At 40.7% G+C, this 26,480-nt stretch overlaps 1 protein-coding gene across 1 annotated transcript in view; it reads right to left on the reverse strand.

The window, feature by feature from the left end:
* Positions 1–1,145: 1,145 nt before the first annotated feature.
* Positions 1,146–26,480, reverse strand: part of CHST9 (carbohydrate sulfotransferase 9) — a 263,752-nt gene continuing 238,417 nt past the window's right edge. Inside the window, exon 6 of the mRNA XM_036245374.1 lies at positions 1,146–2,710. Coding sequence (XP_036101267.1) covers positions 1,619–2,710 — 1,092 coding nt within the window. The 3' untranslated portion in view covers positions 1,146–1,618. The remainder of the gene's footprint in view (positions 2,711–26,480) is intronic.

Here is a 26,480-nt window from a genome sequence, read left to right on the forward strand (position 1 = left end):
GGTTAGTTTAGAAGGTTTAATACTCATGGTCTGGCAGCCAGTTGCCACTACCCACTCTATGGGAGACACAGGTGGGCTATGCATGTGTAAAGCATAAAGCAATTCATGAGTCCTTAGATATGATATACAAAATCAAAATGAAATAAGTACAATTGGAACTATCTTGGTCTATTAATATTCAAATATTAATACCCGCATTTTTTTAAAAGACATTACTGAAGATTTACTGACAAAAAATGATAGTTTGGGAAAAGAAATGTGTTCAAAAAATGCATTTAAACAAGATTTGAATGACAGGTGGATTGCCTAATGCAGGGTAATGGCTGACCAATTAAAATGAATTTCCTATCCAAATGCGTCTTCTCCTTTAGGGTCACTTGGAAAAAATTTCTAAAATGCATGATAATTTTTTACAGTGGGGACACATGATCTTATTTTCCAAAGACTTAGATGTACTATTTGAATGCAATGGTATTTGACTTTGTTAGTACAGAATATTTAAACAAAAATACCTTAATTTGTTTACGGATAAGCCTATTAGAAATGTTTCTAGGCGCTCTTGTTATGTTTATTCTCTAGAACAGAACCTATCTTTGAAGTGGTGTATTATTTTTTAAGAAGTCATTCCCAAGCTGAATAATTAGACTGAAAACAAAAGCTAGTCTTAGAGCACATTTCACATATAGAGCTGTGCACATGACGCTTTGATTCGAATAATATTTTTATAAAACTTTGCTATTGTTTGAGGTCTATATTCAGAGTGGCAACGTTTGTTTTTGATGATTATTCCATCCTGAAACATTCCCCTCCCCACCCCCACCCCCAATTAAACTGGAATTAGGAGCACATTTATATCTGATGAGGCTTAAACTTCTCAACCACCTGCTTCAGAAGCAAAGACCTTTAGTGGTTGTGTTCACTTTGTCTCTGCATAGAGACTCAAAGAAAACAGAATCAATTCCCTTAAGTTCCCCTGGAAGAGGAAGGTTGTTTTTGTTGCTTTGATCTTAGCATGTCGTGCATTTTTTATTGGCTGTTGAATATAAAAAGCCATCGCCTCAGCTGGTTTTACTGCTATATTCTCATATTGTAAATCACATAATGCCTTCCAATCTAAAGTAAATTGCCTAGGTCCAAAATATTATTTCAAAATTGATTTATCATTGCAGTTAATAGAAAGATTTTCAAGGTGTCAGAAAACTATCCAATGTTTGATTAATATGCCACAGACTACTAAAAATATATCCATGCACTTTATGCAACAAATCTCAGGATGAAGACATTCACTTATGCTATTTTAGACCCCTTTTCTGTCATTGTGGGAGGCTGTTGCAGCAGCTGGCTAGATTACTGCTTCTATAATATAATCCATAATGCAAAGGCAGCTCTTTTCCAAACATTTTAGAGCAACTCAAGTTGTTTACATATCTATGTTAGGTAATTTTCCTATAACTTTGTGCCAATTGGTGTCATACTATTTGGAAAAAGTCTTCATTAAATCAAGACGACTGCATTTAGTTAAATTTCTCTCATACAGAGAATTATAGGAAAATTACAGTTAGCTGATTCAAGACCATCATCATGAAGGAAATACAGTGTTTCAGAAAATGAATGCAGACTACAAAAATGGAGTTGTATAATTAAACATCAAATAGTCCAAGTAATAAAAGTCATAGATTAATTGTCTTTCAGTTCTAGTCAGGTCCTTTAAATACTGTCTCACGACCTGAGCATTGGTTCTTTCATCAGAGGAGTGTCTATCCTTAAAGTTTGGAAATTTCAGCTCCTTTGGAGCACCAATCAGCTGTAAAAAGTAATTGGCATCTTCTTCCAAAGTTTCAAATTTTCCAACAAAATCATAGTTGATCAAACACGGATAGCAGAGTTTGCTGACCTTTTCCCAGTGAATGTCCATTCCTACTGGACGATGGGAATCGAGCAAGTAGTGAACAAACTCTTTGAATTTGACTCCAGATCCATTATTTAACACTTTTTCACAGGCATTTGGCCGATATTTCTTTATAATTGCTTTTCCAAATACTGGATGGTAATAACTATTGGGGTGTTCAAATTTGTCCCTAAATGCCGACACTAATCTTTCCATGGGATCACGAACAAACACAGCTTTGGTGTAGGTATTCAGACGAGTATATATCCCTTTTAAGTCAAAGCTGTCCAGCTTTTTCAAATGCTTCCCATAGTGAACAGCATCATGGGAGATGTTGTATGCTGAAGGAGCCAGTCCATTCAGTACCATGAGAATCCTTTTCCAGTTGGAACAGCCAGCCTTTGGTACTTCACAATATAAGATTTTGTGTTTATCTTCCACATAGATCCTGGATACCATGTGGAAAAGGTGTGACTGAGCATGACTCACTCCACCATATTTCTTGCAAAACTCCCGAAGGAAAGACTTGCGTTTCTCTTGGGCTGCCTCAGCCCTCCTCCATTTGTTGTCTTTGACTAAACTTCTGTTTAAAAGGTGAATGTCCAATGGCCAATTAATTTCCCCGAACTTCTTGAAAAGGGTCTTCGTTTCTTGATGTTTTTCAATCAACTTAATGGTTGGTGACTTTGTGGTCAGACCCAGAGGTTGACCCTCTCCTTGTGAGGGACTGGTCTCTGTTAAGACCCTACTAGATCTCTCAGAGTTAAGTAGAAGATTTTCCTTTTTTTCGTTGGGATCCTCAGGCATGTGGAACGTCGGGTTCTGTTAAAATAGAGAAGAAATGTTGAAAACACATTCGCAAATGTGGGTATATTGATAAGAAAGTTAACATATTTGGTTAAAATACTGTCAGGGAGAGCACATCACATATAAACTGGCAGAACAATGATCAAAGCCAAATGTACATTCTGTAGTAAGCTTCTTTAGAGAAAACACAACAATAAAAAATAGTATGCATGCATCATTTTGATCCAAAGCTTCACATTATAGCATATATATATACATTCGGGTTACTTATATGTTATTATTCATTTAATGCTAATGTGCTGCCTTACACTAATAGGTTTTCTCATGCTCAATTTTATAAACATTATTGGAATAAAACTTAGTTATTGATTTGAATCTATGTCCATAGTAGGTTCGTTATTGTTTTGTACTATTTTTGCATCTATGGTTATCAATTACATAACCTTACAAAATGCCAAAAAATAAAAAATAAAAAAATAAAGGTATCTACAAGATGAACATGAAAGGGCCCTGAATATTTATTTTAGCTTTGCCTTTGTTCAATCATTCTTTAGGTCAATGATTCTTGAGCTAGTAAGGAATGTACTGATTTCTTGCACTGATTTATTAGTCGACCTGAATGTAGACATGAAATGTAGCTGTATTTGGATGAATATTTTTGTTGCTGTTTTGGGGGCATTCCGTAATAACAGTTCAAAGTCATAAATTAAAACTTAAAATATTAACAAGTCTAATTATAAAATCCTGATAACCATTTTAGTTTTCCAAGTACTTCCACAAAGTATTTTTTCTCATTGGAAAATGTTTTATTTTTATAAATTCATTGATCACAATAATTTAAGAACTATAGTTACACCATCACACAATTTTATTCATGTATGAGACCTTCCCTCTTTCCCAAATGAAGAATAACTAGGGAATCCAGAAAAGTATATTTGATGTCCTACATGAAATTGCATCAAAAATAGGATTAGAAATTAATTCTCTTGTCAGTGGGATGAGTCAGCCCATCTACCATCTACTCTTGATCTGCCTACAACTTTCACAGTGACTGGGTAAAGAAAGGCATGGAATAAAGGATTCACGAGGTGGCATTCTCCTCTAGGGACTGAAGTTGTAAGGTCTTTGCCTTCTACTCTGGTAGACTAGGTCGCCTTTGGAGAGCAGAAATGTAGCATGATCTCACTTAGAGTTGAAAATAAAATTATTGAAAAAAATGATTGAGGAGAAGACTGGATTGGAGATACACATACATCTAAGGTTGTCAGCATGTTACTGGAAAAATTAATGAGTTTAAATGATGTGCTGCAGAGTAATGCATGGGGCCACCAGCCAAAAGGTGAGGGGAGTGTAGGGGAAAATTGCCTAGGTGAGCTGATATAGATATAATATTTACCATTGTATCCCCATATGAAAATATTCTATAACCTACAGCAATTGCTGTAGAATATCTGTTCAATGAACAAAGGAAAGAATCAAGGGACTTAGGTGTTTAAAGATGATTAGGAATTTTCTAGCATATTGAACGAAAGAGCTGAGGAATGAAGCACAGTGGATGGGAGCCACCTTCAAGCATCATGGTCCTTTCACTAGCTGAACGTTAAGGGGGTGCTTCTTTCTGGTGCAAGATGATGTGAGTAACCCCTGATCACCATATACCAACGTGTATAACCGCATAAAACAGCTGCCAGAATGTTTAACTCCAAAACTACTTGTCTGCTGTCTTCTCAGAGACTGCAGGAGGACTTCAAAAGTCAGAATCCCTCTTTACTCTGACCAGTGAATTGTGGTCCAGAATGTTTTCACAGATAATAGAAAATTTGGCTTGAGGTTTGAAAGATCATGGGGTTATTGGTAGACTGCATGGGCATTACTCAGCCCAGGCTTGAAATAAAAATGCCACAATATTTCTTCAACTGCTATGACTATAAATAATAACTGCTATTATTATTGTTTTAATAGTAGTAGTATTTCCCATTATTATCCAGACTGTAATTTGTGTGGTCCTGTATATGCTCTAATTAGTTCTCTCCCTGCCACAGTAACAAAGACAAAACATCAACCTCCCATTGTGCCCTCTGGACCTTCTGCTTGTGGTCATCAAACTCCCTTTGATCTCCAGGGACTTCTGGAATGTTCGTTCCTCATGACTTTCTCTAAATGAAACCTGGCTGGCCCCCAAGACTCTGCTCTCCTTGCACTTTCTCAAGATGATGAACTTCGCTTCTCAAACCACTTGCTCCTCCGGCTGGACGATCAGAGGCTGTTCCCTTCTACTCTGTCTGCTGTTTCCCACAGAGTTCCTCTGGCAAAACCTCCTGCTGCCCGTGTGTCCTACCGAACCCTCCTCCACCCCTCCTCACATGCCACCTGCCTTTACCGTTGGCTTTTCCACTTCATGCTCGCAAGACTTTGGCTCCTAGCTCAGAGTTTGCTTCTTCACCCCCACTATTGTCAGTCTGCACGGTGACTCTGACCCCCCCCCCCCTTAATAGAAGTGCTCTCAGCTTCACACAGACCTTGCCATCGCCAGAGCCTGCATACCGCCAGGATCTCTCGGACTGCCGGCGTCTAACCATCCAGCTCATCGTTACTTCTGGTCTTGCAATCCTATGAGCACTTTTCATCATGTCACCCAAGTTCCTAGCAGCCAGAAATTCTGGTTCTTTTTCCCGTGTCTCAGAAAGTCACCTCTGTAAGGAGGTGTTTCCTGGCCACTTTGTCTAAATTGTGTTCCCCTCTGAGATTTCTCCCACAGAGCCCTGCTTCCTTCCTCATGGCACTTATCAAAAGGAAACCCTTTCAGCCCTGGCCAGTTTGGCTCAGCGGTTAGAGCGTCCGCCTGCGGTCCAGAGAGACCCGGGTTTGGTTCCCACTAAGGGCACGTACCTCGGTTGCAGTTTGTCCCCGGCCCTGGTTGGTTGTGTGGGTGGCAGCCACTCGATGTGTCCCTTTCACGTCAATGTTTCTCTCTCTCTCCCTCCCATTCTATCTGAACAAAAAAATGGAAAAATGTCCTCGGGTGAGGATAAAAAAAAAAGAAATCCTTTCATTCACTCTGTGTTGTTTTTTCCTACTCCACTCCACCTCACTTGCACTAGAATATGACTGAAGAGGTGTTATGTGTCTTGCTCTCTCTTGGATCTCTGGTATCGAGCACAGTGCCTGGCACATAGAAGATGATCAATAAATACTTGGTGAATGAGTAAATGTGATTATACTGTTATGATGGGCTTCCACACCATTGCTTTATGACCTTGTCAAAGACAAACAGTGTTAATCAGAAGGTCAAGATTAAATTATATAAATAATTTAGCAATTCTTGTTAAGGTGCTGATTATCTATAGTCAAACAAATCTTTGGCAGAAGAAAAAACAAACACAATTGGCCCATGTAGAGCTGTTTGTGCTACAGTAGGCGTGGTGGGCTTGGAACCCTACCTGCGGGTCAGATCAGATTGGTTCAAAGTCATTCAGTGTGGCCTCGGAACCCCTGGTGGCTTGCCAGCGATCTGGGCTCCCCGGCCTCACGGTGGGCAACCTGAGGCAGAATCTCTGGGGATAGGGCACCTGACTATAAATTAAACAAGGCCCCCATGCTCCCCAGGCAGTATATGGCATTTGGGGGACTAATGAACTAGAGCATAGCAAAGAAAAACATTTTTTTTAAGTTCATCTCATAACATCTAGGTGAGAAAGACATCAAGTGTGGTGGCGTGAATATCTCACTAAGCAGAGACTAATGCTCTTGGTAGGCAGGGATGTCACATCAGCCTTCACATGGGCCAGATGAAATACCCCTCACTTTTATCTATTTCCTTTGCCATGTTCCCCAAGCCACTTTCTAATGACTAGTTGGACTAGAGAGAGAACTGTATGAGAGAAAGGTTTATTGCTCATAAATTAGACTTCAGTCTCCTGTTTGTTTAGTATGTGTCAGTTTCCTCAGCCCCGAACAAACCAAGATATGGGCAAAGTGACGACACATCTTATTGGATGTCACTTAGAGCTTCTCATAGCAGCCACTTATCTCATCAGCACTCACCTTATAAAAACCATTATTAGGATGTGGTGACACCTCTTCCCAGTCCCCCCGCACTCCCCCCCCCCCCCAACTGCCTTCCAATCTCAGCAAAGGCTTTCCATGACTGAAGGGTCAGGATCTAATCAAGGTTAATGGGATTTTAAACTTGAGGCTTGTACCAATGAGGTTCCATCATCACTATCCAAATAATATCAATAACAACAGCAATAATAAAAAGAGTAAACTTTTACATCTCTATTTCCTTTTAAGGCACTTCATTCTGACTGTCCCTAAAGCAAATATATACAAAGCAAATTTATCCTGTTTCTTCTAAAAGTGGCTCCTCCAGGACTCTGTTCTATTCCTGAAAAGGTTCTCTTACATTCTGGACACCCCCTCACAAAATCTGAGAGATGCTTTAACAATAAGAGCGTAAATTGGTTCATTTGCATCTCATTATGTCTTTTTAAAAATCTTTTTTATTTATTTCTTAATTGCATATTCTTTAGTAGTCTCCTAATTAGTTTCCCTGAACATTATCACCAAATTAGTCTTCCTAAAACATTTTTTTTTCATCCCTTAAAATTTGGAAGTTGCTTGACTATATATAAACTGGAGTCCTAATTTCATAGTGGGCACTGGCAGCTGTCACCTCGGGGGCTCCTGCCACTTTGTGTTCTGTTCCTGTCCTGACATGTTTTCTGTCCTCAACTTACATCCAGCAGGCTCTCAGCCTCCCCTACCCGAGTTTTCCTCCTTTCCTGGGACTTTCCAAACCTCTTCGGCGGATATAAAATCCTGCACTCTTCATGAAAACCACCCAGATCTCCAGCGAGGCATTCCACTCACTTCAAAACAACTTTAGCATGCCATCCATACTGCCTATAAGGACAGTAATTTTATTCCAGCTTACATTGTTATTTGATGTTCTCATGGGAGAAACCCTTTTAGTGACAGCAAAATTGTAAACTCTGGCAGAAAGCTATTGTTTTCTATAAAACCCTATAAACACGTTTCAAGAATAGATATTGTGGCAAAGTTGGTTGAAAGATACATCACTGCAGATGAAAAAAATTACTCAAAGAAGACTAATAAAAAATTGTGGAATATCCATGAACTCAGCAGTAAATCTGAAAGCCTCATTCTTCTTAGTTTTTAAGGCCTCTGTATCAGTGTAACTCCCCAGAGAAATCTTCTCTGATCTTCAACAATAAAATTAATTGCTCGTCCTCTCTCCCCCTCAGTCATGGAGCACCTGCTACAGTCAGTTCTGTTCTAGATGCCGAGGAAGGCATGGTGGATAAGTCGAATGTGGTCCTTGCCCACATAGAGCTGATATTCTTATAGGAAAAAACATATTAAGCAAATAATTGCACAATTATATAACCCATTATATAATCTATTAGCATGGTGGCATAGGCTCCAGCAGAGTGCACGGAAGGATGGGAGAGCAGAAATCAGAACAAGGGTATAATGACAAGTCCAACCCAGTCTGAGTGTTAGATCTTCTGTTGAGCACTTCTTGTTGTACTCCTGTTAGTTGTTATAGTTAGTGGTTTAGGTGACTCTCTGTCCAATTAATTTTAAGTTTATTAAAGGTCAGGGTGCAATCGTATACATCTTATAATCTACACTAACGTCTAGAATAGTACCTTACGTAAACACGTTTTGAATTTAATTGAAGAGCAGTATCACTTCTGTATAGGCCCTTATTCAGGCAACTGCCTGAGTTGGTTTTATGCTGTTGACAAGGGTGGCGTTTCTGTAAGACTTCATCTGCTATTGTGGGGCTGTTGGAAACCCTGTAACCCAAGGACTTGGATCATTCATTCATTCAATCCACATGTGTTGAACCACTACAATATACTGTTTTTGGCATTTTATATACAAGGATGAATTAGATACAATTATGGCCCTTTGAGAAAGTCAAATTTTAATTGGGTTGATAAAAATAAGTAGTTTATAAAAAATATGATCATTGTCATAGGGAAAGGATGCATAGGGTATTTGGGGAGCAGAGAAAAGAATACTTAGTTTTTCTGGAGAGATTTTTTTTGGGGGCAAATTTCACAGAGGAAGTGATGCCTGAGGTGGGTCCAGGAGGATGACTGGACGTTGACAGGTGGATCAGTCAGGGATGAGAAGGACTGTACCTGCTGCCATCAAGGGGACCCTTAGGGGACCAGAATCAGATGAGGGGGAGAAGCAGGCAAGGTTGGGAGTCACTCTAGGAGGGTCTTATGCTCATATGAAGAGACTGGATTTTGCCAGGAAGGTGACATAGATTTTCAGTTAAGCAAGGACTTAAAAAGAACATTCTAGCAGCACTGGGGAGCCGTGACTGGGGGCAAGGGGTCATTTAAAAGGCGTTGTTACCGTCCATCGGGAATTCTTAAAAGAACTAAGGCAATGGGGTCAAAATGAAGAAAAAGAGAATTATTTGAGGAAATTTAGGGTATTGAATGGACTGCAAGATTGGTGGTAAAAGAGGTGTAAAACATGGTCTCCCATCGCCCAGAGAGAGAAAGCAGGGGAGCAGAAGGAGCGTGTGGGGTGGGTGTGGGCATTCATTATCTTCAACTTCAGACCTTTTGCGTTTGAAGTGTCCTTGCAGATCTGAGGCCACTATCAGGACTCCAAAGCTGATATGGAAGTTGTTGGCTGGTGGAGGTGTGAGCTGAATTTATAAACCTTGAAAGCATTGCCTAGACAGAGCAGCAGAAGTGATCACAATGTCTGCCATTTACTCACTGTGTGCCAGACCACCTTCTGCCACCGTAATCTCTCACCTCCATTTTCCAGATGAGGATATGGAGCCTCAGAAATAGTCACTGGCGTAAGGCACAAAGGTTGGAATAACGAATGCTCCCAATTATATTCTGGACTCAAAGACTTTTCCTGTTCTTAAGGTACCTGGCAGAGGAAAGGGCGGTTTAGGATGGGATCTGGAGAGTCCACCGCTTGGAGAATGGTAAGGGGAGGAGGCTGTGAGTGGGACTGTGGATGACTAGCTCATGGTACAAAAAATCTTCTCCTCTTCTGATCTGTGTGAGAGATCAGGTACCTACAGAATCCAGTCGGTATCAGAGACACAGTAGGAAGAAGTGAGAAACCCCTGGAAGCCCTTTTGTGAGATTCAGGATCAAAAAGGGGGGGCATTTAACACTGGTTGCTGCAGGCCTTGATCTGGACCCAACCTTGAGTTGTAGGAACAGCTTTGGTTTATAGTTTTTCCCAAAGAGGACAGATACCAAACAAAAGGCAGGGTCTGGAGTGGGTGAGAACACCACCTGCCTGGGGTTGAGCGTTGACCATGGATAAGGTTCTTTGCCTTGCTGGAACTCGGTTACTTTATCTGAAAAATGGGGATGACAGTAGTAACTATCTCAAAGGTGGTAAATACCAAATGAGGTAATATAAGCAAAATGCTTATAAAATGTCCTGGTACATAGTAAGGGACATTATGGCCATCATTCAGGAAAATGAATTGGCGCTCAGCTAAGAAGTACTGCTTGCTTTTAAAAAATTAAAATATAGCTCAACTGGTGTGGCTCAGTGGTTGAGCATCGCCCCATGTGCTAAGATGTTTCCCGGTTTGATTCCCGGTCAGGGCACACGCTCAGATTGTGGGCCTGATCCCCACTGCGGGGCATGCAGGAGGCAGCCAATCGATGTTCTCTCTCATTGATGTTTCTATCTCTCTTTCCTTCTCCCTTCCTTTCTCTCTCTCTCTAATATCAATAAAGAAAAATAAATAAACAAGTAAACAAATAAGTAAATCAATAAATAAATAAAATTGAAACACAGCTCTATGGCAAATATATGTGTTGTCGCCTATGTGTCTTTCATGCCGACCACACATTTGTGCTGATGGTGCTATTTCTGAGAATGTCCTAAACAGTGTAGATTGTGTTTGTCATGGGGGCACTTTGCTGGCCATTAACAGACAAATTTGATGATGATAATATTGATTAGATGATATTTTTTTCCCCCTTCCTATCATTTAGCTTTGACATTTTGGGGGTTTGATTGTATAATATTGCTTTTGTATTGTATCTTTTGTGATTTATCTTGAATCTAGATATGAGTGCAGTTACATTCCTTTACACCATCATGAAGACTTAGTTATTTTGAGTCAATTAAGAAGAGAAGGATGGGAGTGGATCAGTGCTTGAAAGCCAGTCCTTTCTGGGGATACAAATCAGTGCCTCTCTTCCTGTTCCTTTTTTCTCACAGTTACTCCTCTCAGATCTTAGGTCAAGGGCTTTGAGAAGCTGACTGCTTGGTTAGGAAGACCAAGACTGCATTTCCAACAGGACACTGGGGACAGCTGGGAAAAGTGTGAGAATATAGTCCTAATAGCCAGTGTCATCCTTCCCTGTCTCCTTTTCCATCCTCATGTTATCGTCTTCAGTTACTCATGGAGCAAGCGTTTTCTGAGCACTTACTGGGTGTCGGGTGCTGGGCTGCATGTTGGAGGTATAGTTAGGAAGCCAGACTTGGTCCCTGCTCTTAAAGAGCAGCCTTGGAGTCAGGGGAGGGAGGGTGGTGGGATACAGAAAAGAATACCAAGAATTACCATACCTATGGTAGGTGGTAAGATGCAGAAAGAATGTGACACAAAGAGGGCATAAAAAAAGAGGCATTTAATCCTGGTGTGGAGGTCGGGGAGAGTTTCTTGGAAAATGTGCCTGCAGTGCACAATCTTTTCCGTTACCTGTCTCTGTGTCTCTGTGACTTGTGTGCTCTCTCAATGTTCTTTTCCATTTTGATTGCATGGAGAAAGCTGATTTAATCACTGCATCCACCCAAAGATGAGATGCAGATATGTTTATTTTACAGATGAAGGGCTTGAAGGTCAGAATGGTTACTTAACTTGCCCAAGTTAACACAGCTAGTGCTAATGCTGTGCTTCAAATTGCAGTCTTAGTCTTTCATGGCCTTTTCTTCAGCTACATCATACATCAAGCAATCTGTTCCTGTTTAATGCCTAGTAAGTTAATTGATGTAGGTAAAGCACCAAGCATATGCCTGTTGCGAGTAGGGTAGTTGGAAACCTGGGTTTTTGAGTCATACGGACCTGGATTGTATTCCTATTCTATCATTTTCTGTCTGGGTAAACTTGGCTAACTTATTTTTATTTTCTAAGTTTCAGATTACTTGTCCATAAAATAGGGATGATAATAGCATTTACTTTTTAGGGTAGTTTAGGAAATGTGTATAGAGAGTACTTAACACAAAGTATGTTTTCTATACAAATTAGATCTTTTCATCACTTTATCCAATAAATATTTATATATTGAGCATCTCAATGTGATAAGCATTTTCTATGTGAATAGTAGTGCTTTCTTCTGCTTTTTCATCTCTCCCTCTTCTCTCAAAACACTTAGCAAAGTGAAGAGTATGTGATAAATGCTCAATAGAGAGAAACATGAGTGAAAGAAAGGAGGATGAAGGCAAGTGAGAGAAATAGGAAAGAAAAGGTAATCGAAGTCGAGCCAAGGCGAAGAAAGAGAACAGAAATGAAAGCACAATGCTAGGGAACAGGAAAGCGTAACGATCACTTGGGGCTAGAGGATAAATAGAGACACCAGTGGATTTTAACCTGCAAGCTGCAATCTTCACATGATTAAACACAAAACAAAAGTTTTGGTAGTGAGGTGATTCAAGTTGATCCAACAAGCTAATGTCTATGGTCACCTTGGATGCAAGGATTGAAATTATGACATTATTTGCACAGTTTTTTCAATTCTGGATTTAATTCCTCTCTATTTTTTTCCCTTAAAGTAAAAGAAACTTAATATGAGGACTGAAAATTGAAAACAATGTGAACAGCACAGGGAAATTTCTATGGAGAATAGTGTTCTCTGGTTTGGCAAGACCATCAGAAGCTGAAAAGACACATAACCTTAATGTATATAAGAAGATAAGGCTTCTCCCCAAGGGGTTCAATATGCTCTTTCAAATTTATCATTTTATCTTCCTTTTGAGCTTTGTTGAAAAAAAAAAAAAGGTATAATTTTGTTCTCAAATTTATAGATAAATTAAGATAGACTTGTGTAATAACTTGCCCAAGGCCATTCTGTAAAGTTCATGGGGAAGTTAGGAACACAGTCCAGTTCTCTAATTCCAACCCAAGAGCTTCAACTAACAGAAGACCTTGTTTTTTAAAGACGCTCAAAACTTAATGAGGAGCTGCAACTTGATAAACCATCCAAATGTTTGCTCCTTACTATTTTATCTCCTAGGCTGTGTCAGTGTGTGTCAGATGTGGGTGAGAATGACAAAATTCAGGCAGACAAATTCAGAATGACAAATGCAGGCAGGTGCATTTGGCATGAAAGGAGCAGAAAAAGTGGATGTTTGATTCTTAGACGTTTGACATTTCACTGGAATTTTAAGTATCTAAGAAATTTGGAATATGGTTCTTTAATATCTCAAATTGGTGTTTAGTTTTCTAAAAATTAGTACTTGTCAGCCAGCCTCTCCTCCCCTTGCTTTAAAGATGAACAACCACAACCGTGTGTTTGTCTGAGAAGGTTCTGGATGAGCAATGAAGGGCATTTTGACTCTAACACCTGGTTCTAGACAGAGCCTTTGCTAGGCAGTTTTTGCTCTTATTTTCAGAAGTATGGTTGGGAGGGGCCAGCTACTCTGGGTTAGAATACCTAAGTGTAAAGAATTTTTTTTTTTTTTTTTGTAAGGCAGCTGTTGTTATGGGTATGCTTTAATAAGTAAGAGATTTTCCCAGGCAAAAAGAATGAGTCCCTGACGTGACACTGGAGTTGGGGACTGACTGGGGTGGAAGGGCCAGGAAGGGTCAGTGACATGGGTCAGCAGTGGAGGAGGGAGTTGGGGTACTCCCATGGGATGAAAATGGAATTGCAAGAGAGATGTTATGAGGCCAGGAGCACAGTGGTTGGATCGATTAGCAAAGTATAAAAACTTTGAAGTTTGAGACAGATCAACCAGGGCCTCCTCTTTGGACCCATTCACCCAAGACCATGCTAAAATTTCAGCCCTCTGATGGCAAGGACAGATGAGTCTTTTTGAGTATCAACTAGATAGATGCAGTTATAAAGTGCCTAGTATATATCTGTCATATAGTAGATTTCTCCAAAATGTTAACCCATCCTCTCTCTGTACCTTTCTTCTCTGATTTTCCCTCTACACTGACTGTCATTGAGAACGTCTGCTTTTCCAACCTCAGATAAAAATGACTATGGCAATAGGCCCTGTTCATGTAAGCAGTGCTAGGGGTGGTCACTAATTCAGTGAGGGGTGGGCACCCACCCCAGGAGCAGCTTATCCACAGGCCAGCTGGAAACCAGTAGAGGGAGGACCTGGAAGAAGAGCCTCTGCCCAGGTGTGTGGACAATGACTAGCTAAATCCAACAGTCCATCTCCACTCTGGGCTCTTGACTGGAAAATATGGAGAGGTTTGCCCAGTTATTGGTAAAGAGGAAAAAAATAATAAGAGCTGCCATAAAGAGAAGCAGAGCCCAAGAGCATATCTGAGTCAAGATAACGGTGGGGCTGAGGGCGTTAGCACCAGCGAGAGCCCAGTGCCAGGATGAGCACACACCTGAAGGCCTGTTTCTTCCCCATCCATTGCTTCCTAGTCCAGAGCTACTTGAGGCCCGGAGACAGCAATGCCAACTGTAGAAGCAGCGGTGACACCGGCAGGGACACATTCCATTGGTCTTATATGGTTAAGCATCTGCCAGCCCAGATCAGATTTGCCTGCGTCAGCACCTTTGAGTGACACACACGCCCCTCTGGCGAATGACACCTGCATATTTGACAACTGAGCTTTACTCAGGCTGTCTTCCCAAAGTCTGGCCCAACCCTCTCAGTCTAGGGCAGGCGGCTCACTTGGGTGCTGCGCTAGGAAGAGAGGGTGGCCTGTGGCACCAGACCGTGCCATGGAATCCTGAGGTCATGCAGAGAGAAGTTTCCTTTGGGGATTTCAGTCTGAGAAAGAATGCAAAGGGGGAATGTTAGACAGAAACTCACAGCAAAGCAGAGGACGGGAGGCAGTAGAGTGGGTTACTACACGAGGGGGCCAGACTGAACAGATCTCTAACAAAACAAAGTGATGATCAAATGGGTATTTTCATCTCTTCATGCATTAAGATACAATCTGTCAATATTTCAAAAAGAATAACATTTGGCCAATCTAAATTTTGAAGCCTTTTGGGGTTTCCAAAATGTGTTGTTTCTCCTGGAGATGATTACATGTGACTCAAGATGTCATTGAAATGGCTACTAAGAAGCCTCTATGGCCAGGACCATGGTCTCTCCTTTTGGTCCCCTTTTCTTGGCAAGGCTAGGTATGAGTGGCACTGGTCCTGATCCTTTGTAGCCTGATCCTGTCTGTATGACCTCCTTCCCTAGAGCTGCTGTAGAACATGGTAGGATCACAGAGGGTCGCCTGCCACCTGCAGCCCAGCCTTGGTAAGTGCAACTGTGTGATTGGTGAAAGGGAGGGGGAGCTGGAGGGAGTCCAACTCTTCCTGTTCCTTTCTTTACCTTTCTTTAGGGAGAGCCCAAGTCCCAGGAAGCAGCATATGCTTGGGAAACTGTTTCTTCCCCACCCATAGTCCAAAACTTCTGAACCCTGGGAACAACAATGCAGGGCTGGTGTTGACATCCAACCACAATTCTCTTGTACCCAGACATTTATGGACAAGATTCTACCTAACCTATTTATAGAGACATAGATATCACCAAGCAAGCAAACATAATTCTCTAAAGATCCTTCAGGCAGGGCATAATCACCCCTTCTTCCTTTCCACTATACAGTTATGTAATCTGCTCCTTGGAAGAAACAAACACATCCTGGTGTACCTTGTTAAGAAATAATATCACAGCTTATTAATTCTATCTACTCCCCACAAAAGGGAAAACAGTCCATAGTAGGAGAAAGGAAGTCTCAGTTTCCATACAGGGAATATTCTTAGGCCCTCCCCTAATTGAGGGCTACTAGAAACCAGCCTGTAGGCAATACTGTAACAATAAGTAAATGGATGGATTTGAGCACCACTCACCGGTGAAAACCAAACAAAATACTTGTATTTCTAGACCAGAACTCAGACCAGTGGGATGACCCTCTTGCCTTACCTGCAACTCATGACCCATTTATTGACATTCCCAAGTCCAGTGCATGCTCCCTGAGTGAGGAGGGATGTATTTATACCAATTGGCAAGGAAGGTGAGTTTGCCTGTCTTGACCCCTGCCAGGGCTCCGGTCCTGTTTGAAGGACAGCTCCTGGATGAAGGCCATAGAGCGAGGATAATCAGTGAGAGGGGGTTTTGGATGGACGTCGATGGAGTGCTTATGTGTGCCAGGTGCTGCCCAAACAAGTTAATCCTCACCCCAGCTATGTCAGGTGGCTATGATCGTGTTTCCATTAAACTTTCTATGTGTCTAACGACTGGCAATGGCTACAGCTGGGATTAAAATCCAGGCTCCTCGGACTCTGAAACCTTGTGTCTCTCACACATAACACACAGTGTCATCACATCTGTGATAGAATAGTGTTTCCTTTTGATTAGATCCAGGTGAGTACCACCCTTCCTACTGAGCCACCTTCAGGTGGCCGAACGTGCCTGAGTCACCTTTAGTTAGAGTGGACAGTGGGCATCACCCAACCTTTGGTCTCTTCTCTTCTCCAATTTGAGTTATGCATGTTGGATACTAAGAACAAATGCTCTACTGAACAATCACCAACATGTTGGCTTGGCCAACGAGGTGCTGGGCTCTCACTCCTAGAAAGCCATGATGGAAACTAGCCCTGCCTGGACTGTGAGTCTCTCATTATGAACATAAACCACACAGAGGTCATGATCATCTGCTCAGCTTCTAGCTAGCCTAGAAAAGCTCCTTATCGTCACGGCATCTTTATTTCTCTTCTGCCTCTACTTCGCCCATATTGGCTTTTCCATAAAAATTTATTTTATATCTTGGCATTTCAGTGTTTGAAAATTCTGAAAAACATAATAATATGTGGGCACTTGTGAGTTGTGTGCCTGAATCAGGGATGAATGGAGAAAAGTAAAGGTATCTTTCAACCTTTGTAAACTCTCAGTGACCAGAGAACCTGGTCCTATGGCTTTTTGCCACCGAGACACCAGCTCTATGATGCCATCTTCATGGGGATTTATACATTAAGAAAAAACGTCTACTTCCTATCGTGAGTAAGAGGACACCTGAGTGTTGAGTTGCAGCATCTTCTAACTTCCCCGACTCGTCAGCAGGATTGTCTCTCCTCTGGGACCCTAGTATAAAACTCATTTTTAACAAAGTCTGGTTGCCATGTTCAGGTAGTGACTTATCAGATGGGTGGATAGCAAGATGGAAGCAGAATACTTTTGGGTACTGCATTCTGGTTAGTTTCTAGGGGGCGATTTTAACTTTCCAGTGGTCGACTCCAAGGTGACTAGTATTAGTCTGCTTCACTAATCTCCCCTCTACCTTCATGCAGTCACTTTTCTGTTCAGTATCCTGCAGACCACAGCCAGACCTGCATGGTTTCAGAAGGAGAAGGACATTGGCAGTCCACAGGGGCCCTGACCAATTTGCCGAGATTGTTGTGAGACACACATTCCACACCTCAGCCCAACGTGTGAAATGGGAGGGAAGTAGCTCTGAAGACCAGACTTTATAAACTGTTACCACTATTCAATTGTCCATTGACCTTAAATCAGTATTTTCCTACAAAATCAGCTCCACTCACTGGAATAGAATACCTACCTAAACAACTCCCCATCTGTAAAATAGAGATAATGATGCCTATCTAATGGAGTCATGAAAAATAAATGAAATAAATACATAACACCCGACATGTAGTATATCTTCATTAAATGAGGCTTTCAATTACAACTTTTATATTCCTGCCAAGAGTATCACCTTTCTGCATCCACCCCGGGGATCTTGCATTAATCCTTGTCTTAGATTCTTCATTCATTTTCCATATCCAGACACCAGATTCTAGTCATCTTTCATCCATTCACACCAGACTGCTCATTCCTACTATGAATATATCACTAGACACTTTTCTCATGCCCAGACTATTGTCATAGCCTGCTAGCAGAAGTAATTAAGCAATGCATTAATTCAAAAAGTATTTACTGAGTATCTAATAGTGCACTGCTTAATGGTGCTGGGGCTGGAGGGCAAACCACACTGACAAGGGTACTGTTTTCATGGTACTTATGTTCTTGTGGATGAAGGGAGATAATGACCAAGTAAACACATTAATGAGCAAGAAAAATTTTGATGGTGACAAGTATGTTGCCAACACTAACACAGTGATGAGTGGCAGGGGGAGAGTGCAAAAGACGACATTAAATAGATGTCCAGGGAAGATCCACCTGTGGAGAAGCTGCTTGAGCGGAAATCTGAAGGACAAGAAGGAACCAAGAACTGGGAGCAGAGCATTTCAGGAGGGGCAGTGAGTGCCACGGGCCCTTGCATGGGAATAAGTCTGGTCCAGTGGAAGGAAAGAGGGAAGGCCAGTGCGGCTGTTGCATGAGTGAGAAGGGCCCAGTGATACAAGATGAGTTCAGAGAGACGGGAAGGACGATACCTTGTAGGAACATCCAATCAGGCGGATCAGAGGAGCAGTGTAAGCCACCGGAGGGGAGGTTTTCAACAGGGGGAAAACATGCAATTGCCACTTTATAAAGCTCGCCCTGATGGTGGAGAATAGACTGAAAATAGGAGTTAGAGTAGCCTCGATAAAGATTGGTGGCTGGTACCGGTGGAAATAATACAAAAAGGAAAATACAGGATATGGTTTTAAGAAAATTCCACACTAATTTTCCTGAGGTCATTTCTTAACTCCAAAATTTTGGGTGCTACCACATTATAGTTCTTGCAGAATTAAATCTGAATAACTGGTTTCTAAAGTCCTCTGTGATCCTTCTTTGGCCAGTATTCATTGATTGTTGACTTCTCCAAACTCCCACACTATCTATACCGTGTAGTTAATAAGCAAGCAAGTAATAACACACTCTGCTAGTCTGCACAGTGTTCAAGGCACGTCAGTCTCCTCTTTCAAACAGAAAACCCCTTGAGCACAGGCTCTGTGCTGGCCTTTTCTTCAACACCCTCCCTTGCACTTAGCACAGCTCTAAACACAGGGCATATGTTGAAATTACTTATTGATTGATTAAAAACATACATCACCAGCATTTGTCTCTTTGGTATTTCTCTTCTATGAAGAAGGGTGATTATCTGTCAATATTCATTGCACCCATTGAACCAATATGCAATGCATCAATCATCTCTGAAATAACCAGATGAGGCTTTCTTGTAATCTTTCTATTTTGCTGAGATAATTTCACTTGCTTTGGAGTTTATGAGGCCATAAGTGGCTCCCATCTGTTGATGAACATATTTTTAAGAGTCATTTAGTCTCAAGAATGGAATACTTGAGGGGAAGTTAAATTGTAACTTTTATATTAAGTGTCATCTTAGTAAAAGAACCAAAATTGGAAACATGTGTTCAATTTTGGTCTTTCATTTTCAAAGCTTTAGGTCAGGCAAAGAATTAATTTCATTTGTTTACAAAGTAGATTATGCCTAATAAAATCTATTTTGTTTATGGACACATTTTAGTCAATCCATTGCCTTAGAAAATGAGAGAAATCTGATTGGCTAATTATTCAACATAGTAAATTACATTGTTTTACATCCACAGAACACTGGCCTAATTGAATTATCCTGTAATAGTATGATGAAAATATTCCCTTTTAATACATTTTGAGCAAGGCACATACTAGTGATGAAACACCAAAGAATCTTGTTTATTCTCTCCTTGTTTGATGATCAGCCACATAATCTAATGTAACTTTTGGGGGGATAATAACTTTTTCCACATTAAGAATAATAAAGACAAGGTAGCTTTTACTGGGTACTCTGAGTTTTCACTACTTGTTTGTGGACTTTTTCTTCCCAGAAATTTGTTCTCTGTTAACTGCTACTTTACAAAATAAAATGTTTTAATTTATGCATAATAAAAGAGATGTGTGACTACTTTCTCTCTCTAGTGAGAGGTAGAACAATGTCTAGGGCACCTTCTTTCACTCCTGAGATTCCAATGAGGACACAGTAACATTTTTTTCAGCAAAATGCAGACACACGTCTATACACAGTATTAGGAAAGTCAGGGATCTGCCCTAAGGGGCTTGAACCATATATATAGCATGGGTCCTTTATAATTGCTCTAGTATTCATGACCACCACTTGTTTTTATTTTCTTTTTAGGCTTTTAGAAATATGTTGGAAATAGTAAAATTCAAACTGATGAGATTTTAAATAAGAAGTGTTTTGAGCCTGGCCGGTGTGGCTCAGTGGATTGAGTGTCATCCCATGGACTGAGAGGTTCCAGTTTGATTCCTGGTCGGGCCACATGTGCAGGTTTTGGGCTTGATCCCCAGTAGGGGATGTGCAGGAGGCAGCTGATCAATGTTTCTGTCTCTAATCAACGTTTCTATCTCCCCCTCCCTCCCTCTCTCAATTAAAAAATAAAAACATATTAAAATTTTTTAAGTGTTTTGATTTGTAAATACAAAGCAAATAGCCATTTTAGCATCATTATACCAAAATTATGTTAACCTAAGCAATGATAGGTAAATACTGTGAAAATATTTCCCATCCTTTGGTCACTACTTCTTAAAACACATTTATTTATTTATTATTTATTTATTTATTTATTTATTTATTTAATGTCAACAACAACTTTATGTCATAATGATTATGACTCAAGTGCCTCTTTCACATAATTGTAGAAGGTACAAATTTTCACTTGAGTTTTTTATTCATGTTGTTATCATGAGGTGAAAGAATAACATGGGTGAAATAGTGACAAATAAAACACTGTTTTAGAATGTATATTAAACACGATGACATATTGGCTCTTTGGCCCATTTTGATTATAGCTTTAATCCAAGATGTAAAAACAAAAAAAACAAGACTTTCTTCATGGAGGTGGTATTTGAATTAAGGGATGCTGAAGGGTCGCTGGTACAACTTAGCTACTGAAGTTTGTTGCTATGTGTTGAGAAAAGAATCCCAAATGATGGTGCTAACCATTTTGCTAATAAAATCTGCCAAGCTGAAAAACATCAGTTGCTCAGTTACTCATCTTTAGGTACATAGGCTACCAACTAGGGAGGAATATAATTAGAAAAACTCAGAGAAGGAAGAAAAAGAGAAACAGATCGACTTGAAACCATTTGTGGAATAGATTTCCCTGGCCCACTGGGTGATAACATCTTAGGTGGTGAGATTCATTTACCCCAGATGGTAAGTTAGCTATTTTTATTCTTTTCAATATAGGCTACATTGTCAGCATATATCCCACATTTTTTCACATGAGTACATATATAATGACACTGTTGTTACTAATAGTGAAGAATTTATGAAAGTTTTTAGAAGTAAGGTACTTTTCTTGGAAGATAAAAGAACAAGAAACATCTATAGTTGGTGAGAACAAAGGTTTCTACTTCAATTTTCATTTTACGTCCATATTGGCTCTGTCTGTGCTCCGCTGGAGAGAATTGCCAGTGGGCTGCGGATTATCCCACTGTTTACTGCCCCTCACCCCTAGTTTTCATCTCTTTTCAGGTGACAAATAGTTTTCCTCTTAGACCAGATTCACTTGATTTTTCACTTACTTAATTAAAAAAGTAATTTAATGCTCAACAGGAACCCAGAGTGAGTATATGCTCATCTTCATTGCTCAAACACTTTGAAAATAAAACACCCCCAAACCTATCATATCATAAATGTCTATAGCCTAGAGTCTCATAACCAATTGCTTCAGTGTTGGCATAAAAATTGGAGTGCTGATTTGGGGGGTCATCAGGGGGATCGTTTAATTAACAGAGCTTCCAGAACACGTGGTGGCGTAGCACAGTAGTGAAGAGAAAGGACTTCAGAATGAGATACACCTGGGGTCAGAGTCCAGCTCCGTCACTCACCAGCTGTGCGCCTAGCAACACAGATACTGCAAGTCACACAGAAGAGTGGCTGGTGCTGCCACTGTAGAGTTGGACGGCCCGCTATCATTCTGGGGTGTGATCGTAGGCAAACTACTGAAACTCACTAACTTGGACTCCTTGATTTATACCTGCCTCTCAGGGTTGCTGCTGTGAGGTTTGAATGAGATAATATTATATAAAATTTAGTCTAGTGCCTACACACAGAAAGCTCATTAAGCACTTAATAATAATGCTAAACATTATTATTATTATCATTAATTTAGTGCTAAGCACAGCAGGATCTAAAAAGTTACTAAAACTTTCAAGTCTGAGTTTCCACATGTGTAAGAAAGACATTAAAATATATATCCTTATGGGGTTGTTGGGACAAACAAATGAGATGGCATACTGAGTGACTAGCAAAATTCTTGGTCATAATTATTTAGAAGCATTCTGAGTGCTTGAGTGAGAATAATTTGCATATTTGATTGCTAATAGAGCTTGCATTTTGCTAATAAACAATTTTCTTTATTCTAGCCATTATTTTCTTTTTGAGTTCATGCATTTAAAACACCCAAGGGCCATTTTCTCTTCCTCCCTTTGTCATGACAATATGTTTCCAGAGTATGGTCTATTATTTATTTCCACAGATAGCCTTATACAATATTATAACTCTCTTGGCTTCAATGGAAGAGGTGAGTATTTGCCAATTTACACTTATGTATGTTCTGAATAAGAAGCCATATGACCTTTAGCGAAGACCACCTTTGTTAACCATCATTAATGCCACCACTTTGTGATCCTTTCCATCTTGTTTTCAAACAAGTAGAAAAAGACTCGTACATTGGATAGCTTTTTAAAAGCATAACCTCCAATTCTAGGAAATGATTTTAAAAGAGAATTAGGGAGATGGGATCTACTAGCTCTAGTGCTGAACTTGTGAAGAGAAACTCTCTTTAAGTCAATATTGTTTGCTTGAGTGCATGGCCACTTTGATAAGAATAGTGCCAGGTAATGCAATCCCACTTTAAATTTAGACATTGCAAAGTTCATGCTACATGGACAGGGCAGCAATGAATGGCACTGCCACACTTATGTTTGAGAACAAAGTCAGGAGCCCAAGTTTTGAACTAAGAAAACGGTTTAACTTTCTATAGGCAATTATGGAATGGAATGTGGACATAAAGATGAAATCGAGGTGTGGGTCTCCCTGCTCTTTGAGTCTTTCATTCCCCATGTGACTTATTCATAGAGACCATGTGCAGTCTTAGCTTGTCCCTTCTGGTTTTGGTTTAAATTCCCTACCTGGAGGACAAAGGACAGCACCTGGTCCTGCCTTTCACAATCCAATGACACACCAGATTTGAGCAGCCCAGGGTACAGGGAGCAGACTGCTTACTTTTTCCAGTCCCTCTGGCTACTGGAGTAATAATTTAGTGAGCTGAAGAATTTACATTTGACCAGCAATTGGTTGGGTGCTAATGCTGTGCAAGGTTTCTTAGTGAACACAGAAATGGACCAAACATGATTTCTTCCCTTTAGGATGATACTATCTAGTTACAGAATCATAAATAATTAGAATATAGCATAGAAAATGCAAGTCTAAAGAGGCAGAAAAAAATATAGGAGCATAGAAGAAGGAAAGATTATTCTTAGTTATAGCAGGAAGAAAGCTTTATGGACAAGGTGGTATTTGAGTTATGTCTTAGAATATGAGTACATTTTGTACATGATGAGAAAGGGGGGGGTGAATATGTTGGTGAAACAGTGTTATATAAGGCCCAATAGTATTACATAGAGGAGCAGAATGGCAAATTAATTTGGGGAGATGGACAGCCTGCTTCCCAAAAGATTATGAGATCATAGGGCTTTGGATTTCATATTTAAAGGTTAGGATTTTATACCATAGATGATAGACAAGTGGGTTCAATTTAGAAATTTTATTAGAATCACATACTGAGTTTTTCAAGTTGCAGATGTCCACGCAGGATCATCCCCTACACTTGTGAGGCCCAGAGTATCAATGGAGGCCCACATGCTGTATGTCTAAATATTTAAAAGTTTTAAAGGAAGAGATACCCAAGACCTGGCCCTTGTTTCCACTCAGCGTCTGCAGCCCGTCCCAAAGGACTGATGTTGGCCCAGAAGCTAATGGAGCCCCACTCTCCCTGAGGGTCACCTGCCACTAGGGGCCTGAGTGGTCACGTGGGCCGTTAGGAGGAGGCAGCAGAGGACTCTTGGCAGTGGCTTGGCCTGCCTCCATCGAGGATAAAATGACTCGGTGAAGCTCTTTAGGACCCTGGGGGTGTAGATTCTCTTCCTTACATTTCACTTTCCTGACCTGGAATCGCCAGGCAGTGCTAAGTATCACTCAAAACTGCACTCACCCACTCTGCCCACCTCCAGAGCAGAGGGGAGGGTGGAAGTACTCTCCCTCGAGGAACACCTTCTGCCTACACACAGTCCCACTTCAGAAGAAACCATCGTTTTTATTCACCTTTTCCCTCCAGCTTCGCAACCCTCCTCCTCTCTGACAGCTGTCAGTCTGTTCTCTGAGCCTGTTTACATTTTGTTTGCTAGTTTATTTTGTTCATTAGATTCTGTGTATAAGTGAAATCACATGGTACTTGTCTTTCTCTGACTGGCTTCTTTCCCTTAGCATAATGCTCTCCAGGTCCATGGTGTTGCAAAGGGTAAGATTGTCTTCTTTTTTACAGTTGAGTAGAATTCCATAGTGTAAATGAACCAAAGATTTTTTAAAAATATGTTTTAATTGATTTTTTTAGAAAGAGAGAGGAAGGGAGAAATGGAAACATCAAAGTGAGAGGGAACCATCGATTGGCTGCCTCCCGCCCACCACCTAATGTGGATCAAGCCCACAACCGAGGCATATGACCTGACTGGGAATTGAGCTGGGACCTCTCAGTCCATGGGACGATGCTCAGTGCACAGAGCCACACTGATTAGGCTGTACCACAGCTTTTTTTAATCTTAAAACTAAAGCATCCCCTCTTTTTTTCTGGTTTCAAAGGGCAAAGGCTGATTTTGATTTTTTTAAATTTATTTCCCAGCCTGACCCCACCCCTCTCAACAAGACAGCCGCTCTGTCTTGCTCCAATATTTTACGTGTACTGAACTGGTTATTGGACTTTAAAACATAAAGCTGAAAAGAGAAAAAAAAGCATTTGTATTTCTGTGTTTGTGGTATTAGGGGTCTCCTAAAGCATCTGACCTTCTTGGTCCGGTCTAAGAGTTGTGTTATGTCTGAACCCAACTACTGACCCAGAATTTCTTGGGGCGGAGTGTGAAGTCTCAGTACCTATGCTAACAAAGCTCCATGGCTGATTATGATGCACAAGTCGGGTTAATAATCACTGCTGAACCCAGGGAAGGTATTTCTGTTTAACTAGCATAGGAGAGCAGAGGATTGGTATTCCAGAAAGTGAAGTGAAGCAGAAGGAAAAACGAATAGAAAGGTGGTGAGACTGCAGCAGGAGAATTGTGAGAAGCCACCAATAAGCACAACAAGGGCCTGAGAGTAGCAGGGGCCATGGGCTGGGTGTAGGAGGAGGAGCTGGGCTGGCGAGGGCTCCAAGCAGTCACATTAGGAAGGCTCAGGGAGAGAGCTGAGACCGAACCACAAGGCCAGCAGGTGACTGAGGGACACTAGACTTTGAGTGGTGAACTCAAAGATGATGTGTTTATAGAACTGCATACTTTAAACTTATATATATGTTACTACCTAATATCACCTCAATAAAGTAATTTAAAAAATGGTCAGTGGTCAGAGGGAGAGATGGAGTGGAGAGGAGGTTTCCAGCTTGTCATGGATTACATTGTGTCACTAAACAGAGGACGTTGAAGTCCTCACTCCCGGTACCTGTAAACGGGGTCTTATTTGGAAATACGATCTTTGCAGATGGAATAAAATGAAGATGATGTCTTTAGGGTGGGCCCTAATACAATATGGCTGGTGTCCTTATAGGAAGGGACACACAGGACACCCATGTGACAAGGAAGGCAGAAACAGAGGTGATGCAGCTACACGCCACAGAATACCAACATTTGCCAGCTGTCATCAGAAGGTAGGAGAAAGGCAAGAAGATCTACCGTGGTCAGTTTCAGAGAGGGCATGGCCCTACAGACACCTTGATTTAGAACTTCTAGCCTTCATAACTGTGAGACAATACATCTGTGTTGTTTGAAAGCATCCAGTTTGACGGTGAGGTACAGCAGCCCCAGGAAACAAAGACACAACCTATAACGGCATTCATGGTGTTGGCTGGCTCTGACCTGGTGGTCAGTGAAGAGACGCTTTTGCCATAGCCAGCCCTGAACTGCCAATGTTCCCTGTAGCATGCACATCTTTTCCACATGCAACGGAGCCCCATACTCAGTGTCCCTTTTTGTCACCTAGCTGTATTAACTCACTATGGGTTTTAATGACCTACTATACAAAAAGGCATAAACAGAAGGTATTCATTTACTATAGGTTTCAATTGTCTACTGTATAATAAGGCAATTTGCAAAAGTTAAGTTGAAAGGTTTTTACATTCAATTTTTTCCATATTCTAATTTGGTTTGGAAGGTATTTTTTGGTAGTATTTTAAGCGATTTAATCTACCATAGTGAAAATTATTCAGAAAACCTACAGGAGATTTCACCTCCACATGGAACATTTTTTTTTTCAGATAAGAAATAGTTGCAGGATCGAACTGCCAAAGAGACAGCTGAAAAAAATGGGTCATGCATTCATCCCATTCTGGGACAT

Source organism: Molossus molossus, unplaced genomic scaffold (genome assembly GCF_014108415.1).
Source record: "Molossus molossus isolate mMolMol1 unplaced genomic scaffold, mMolMol1.p scaffold_m16_p_6, whole genome shotgun sequence".
NCBI lineage: Eukaryota > Metazoa > Chordata > Mammalia > Chiroptera > Molossidae > Molossus > Molossus molossus.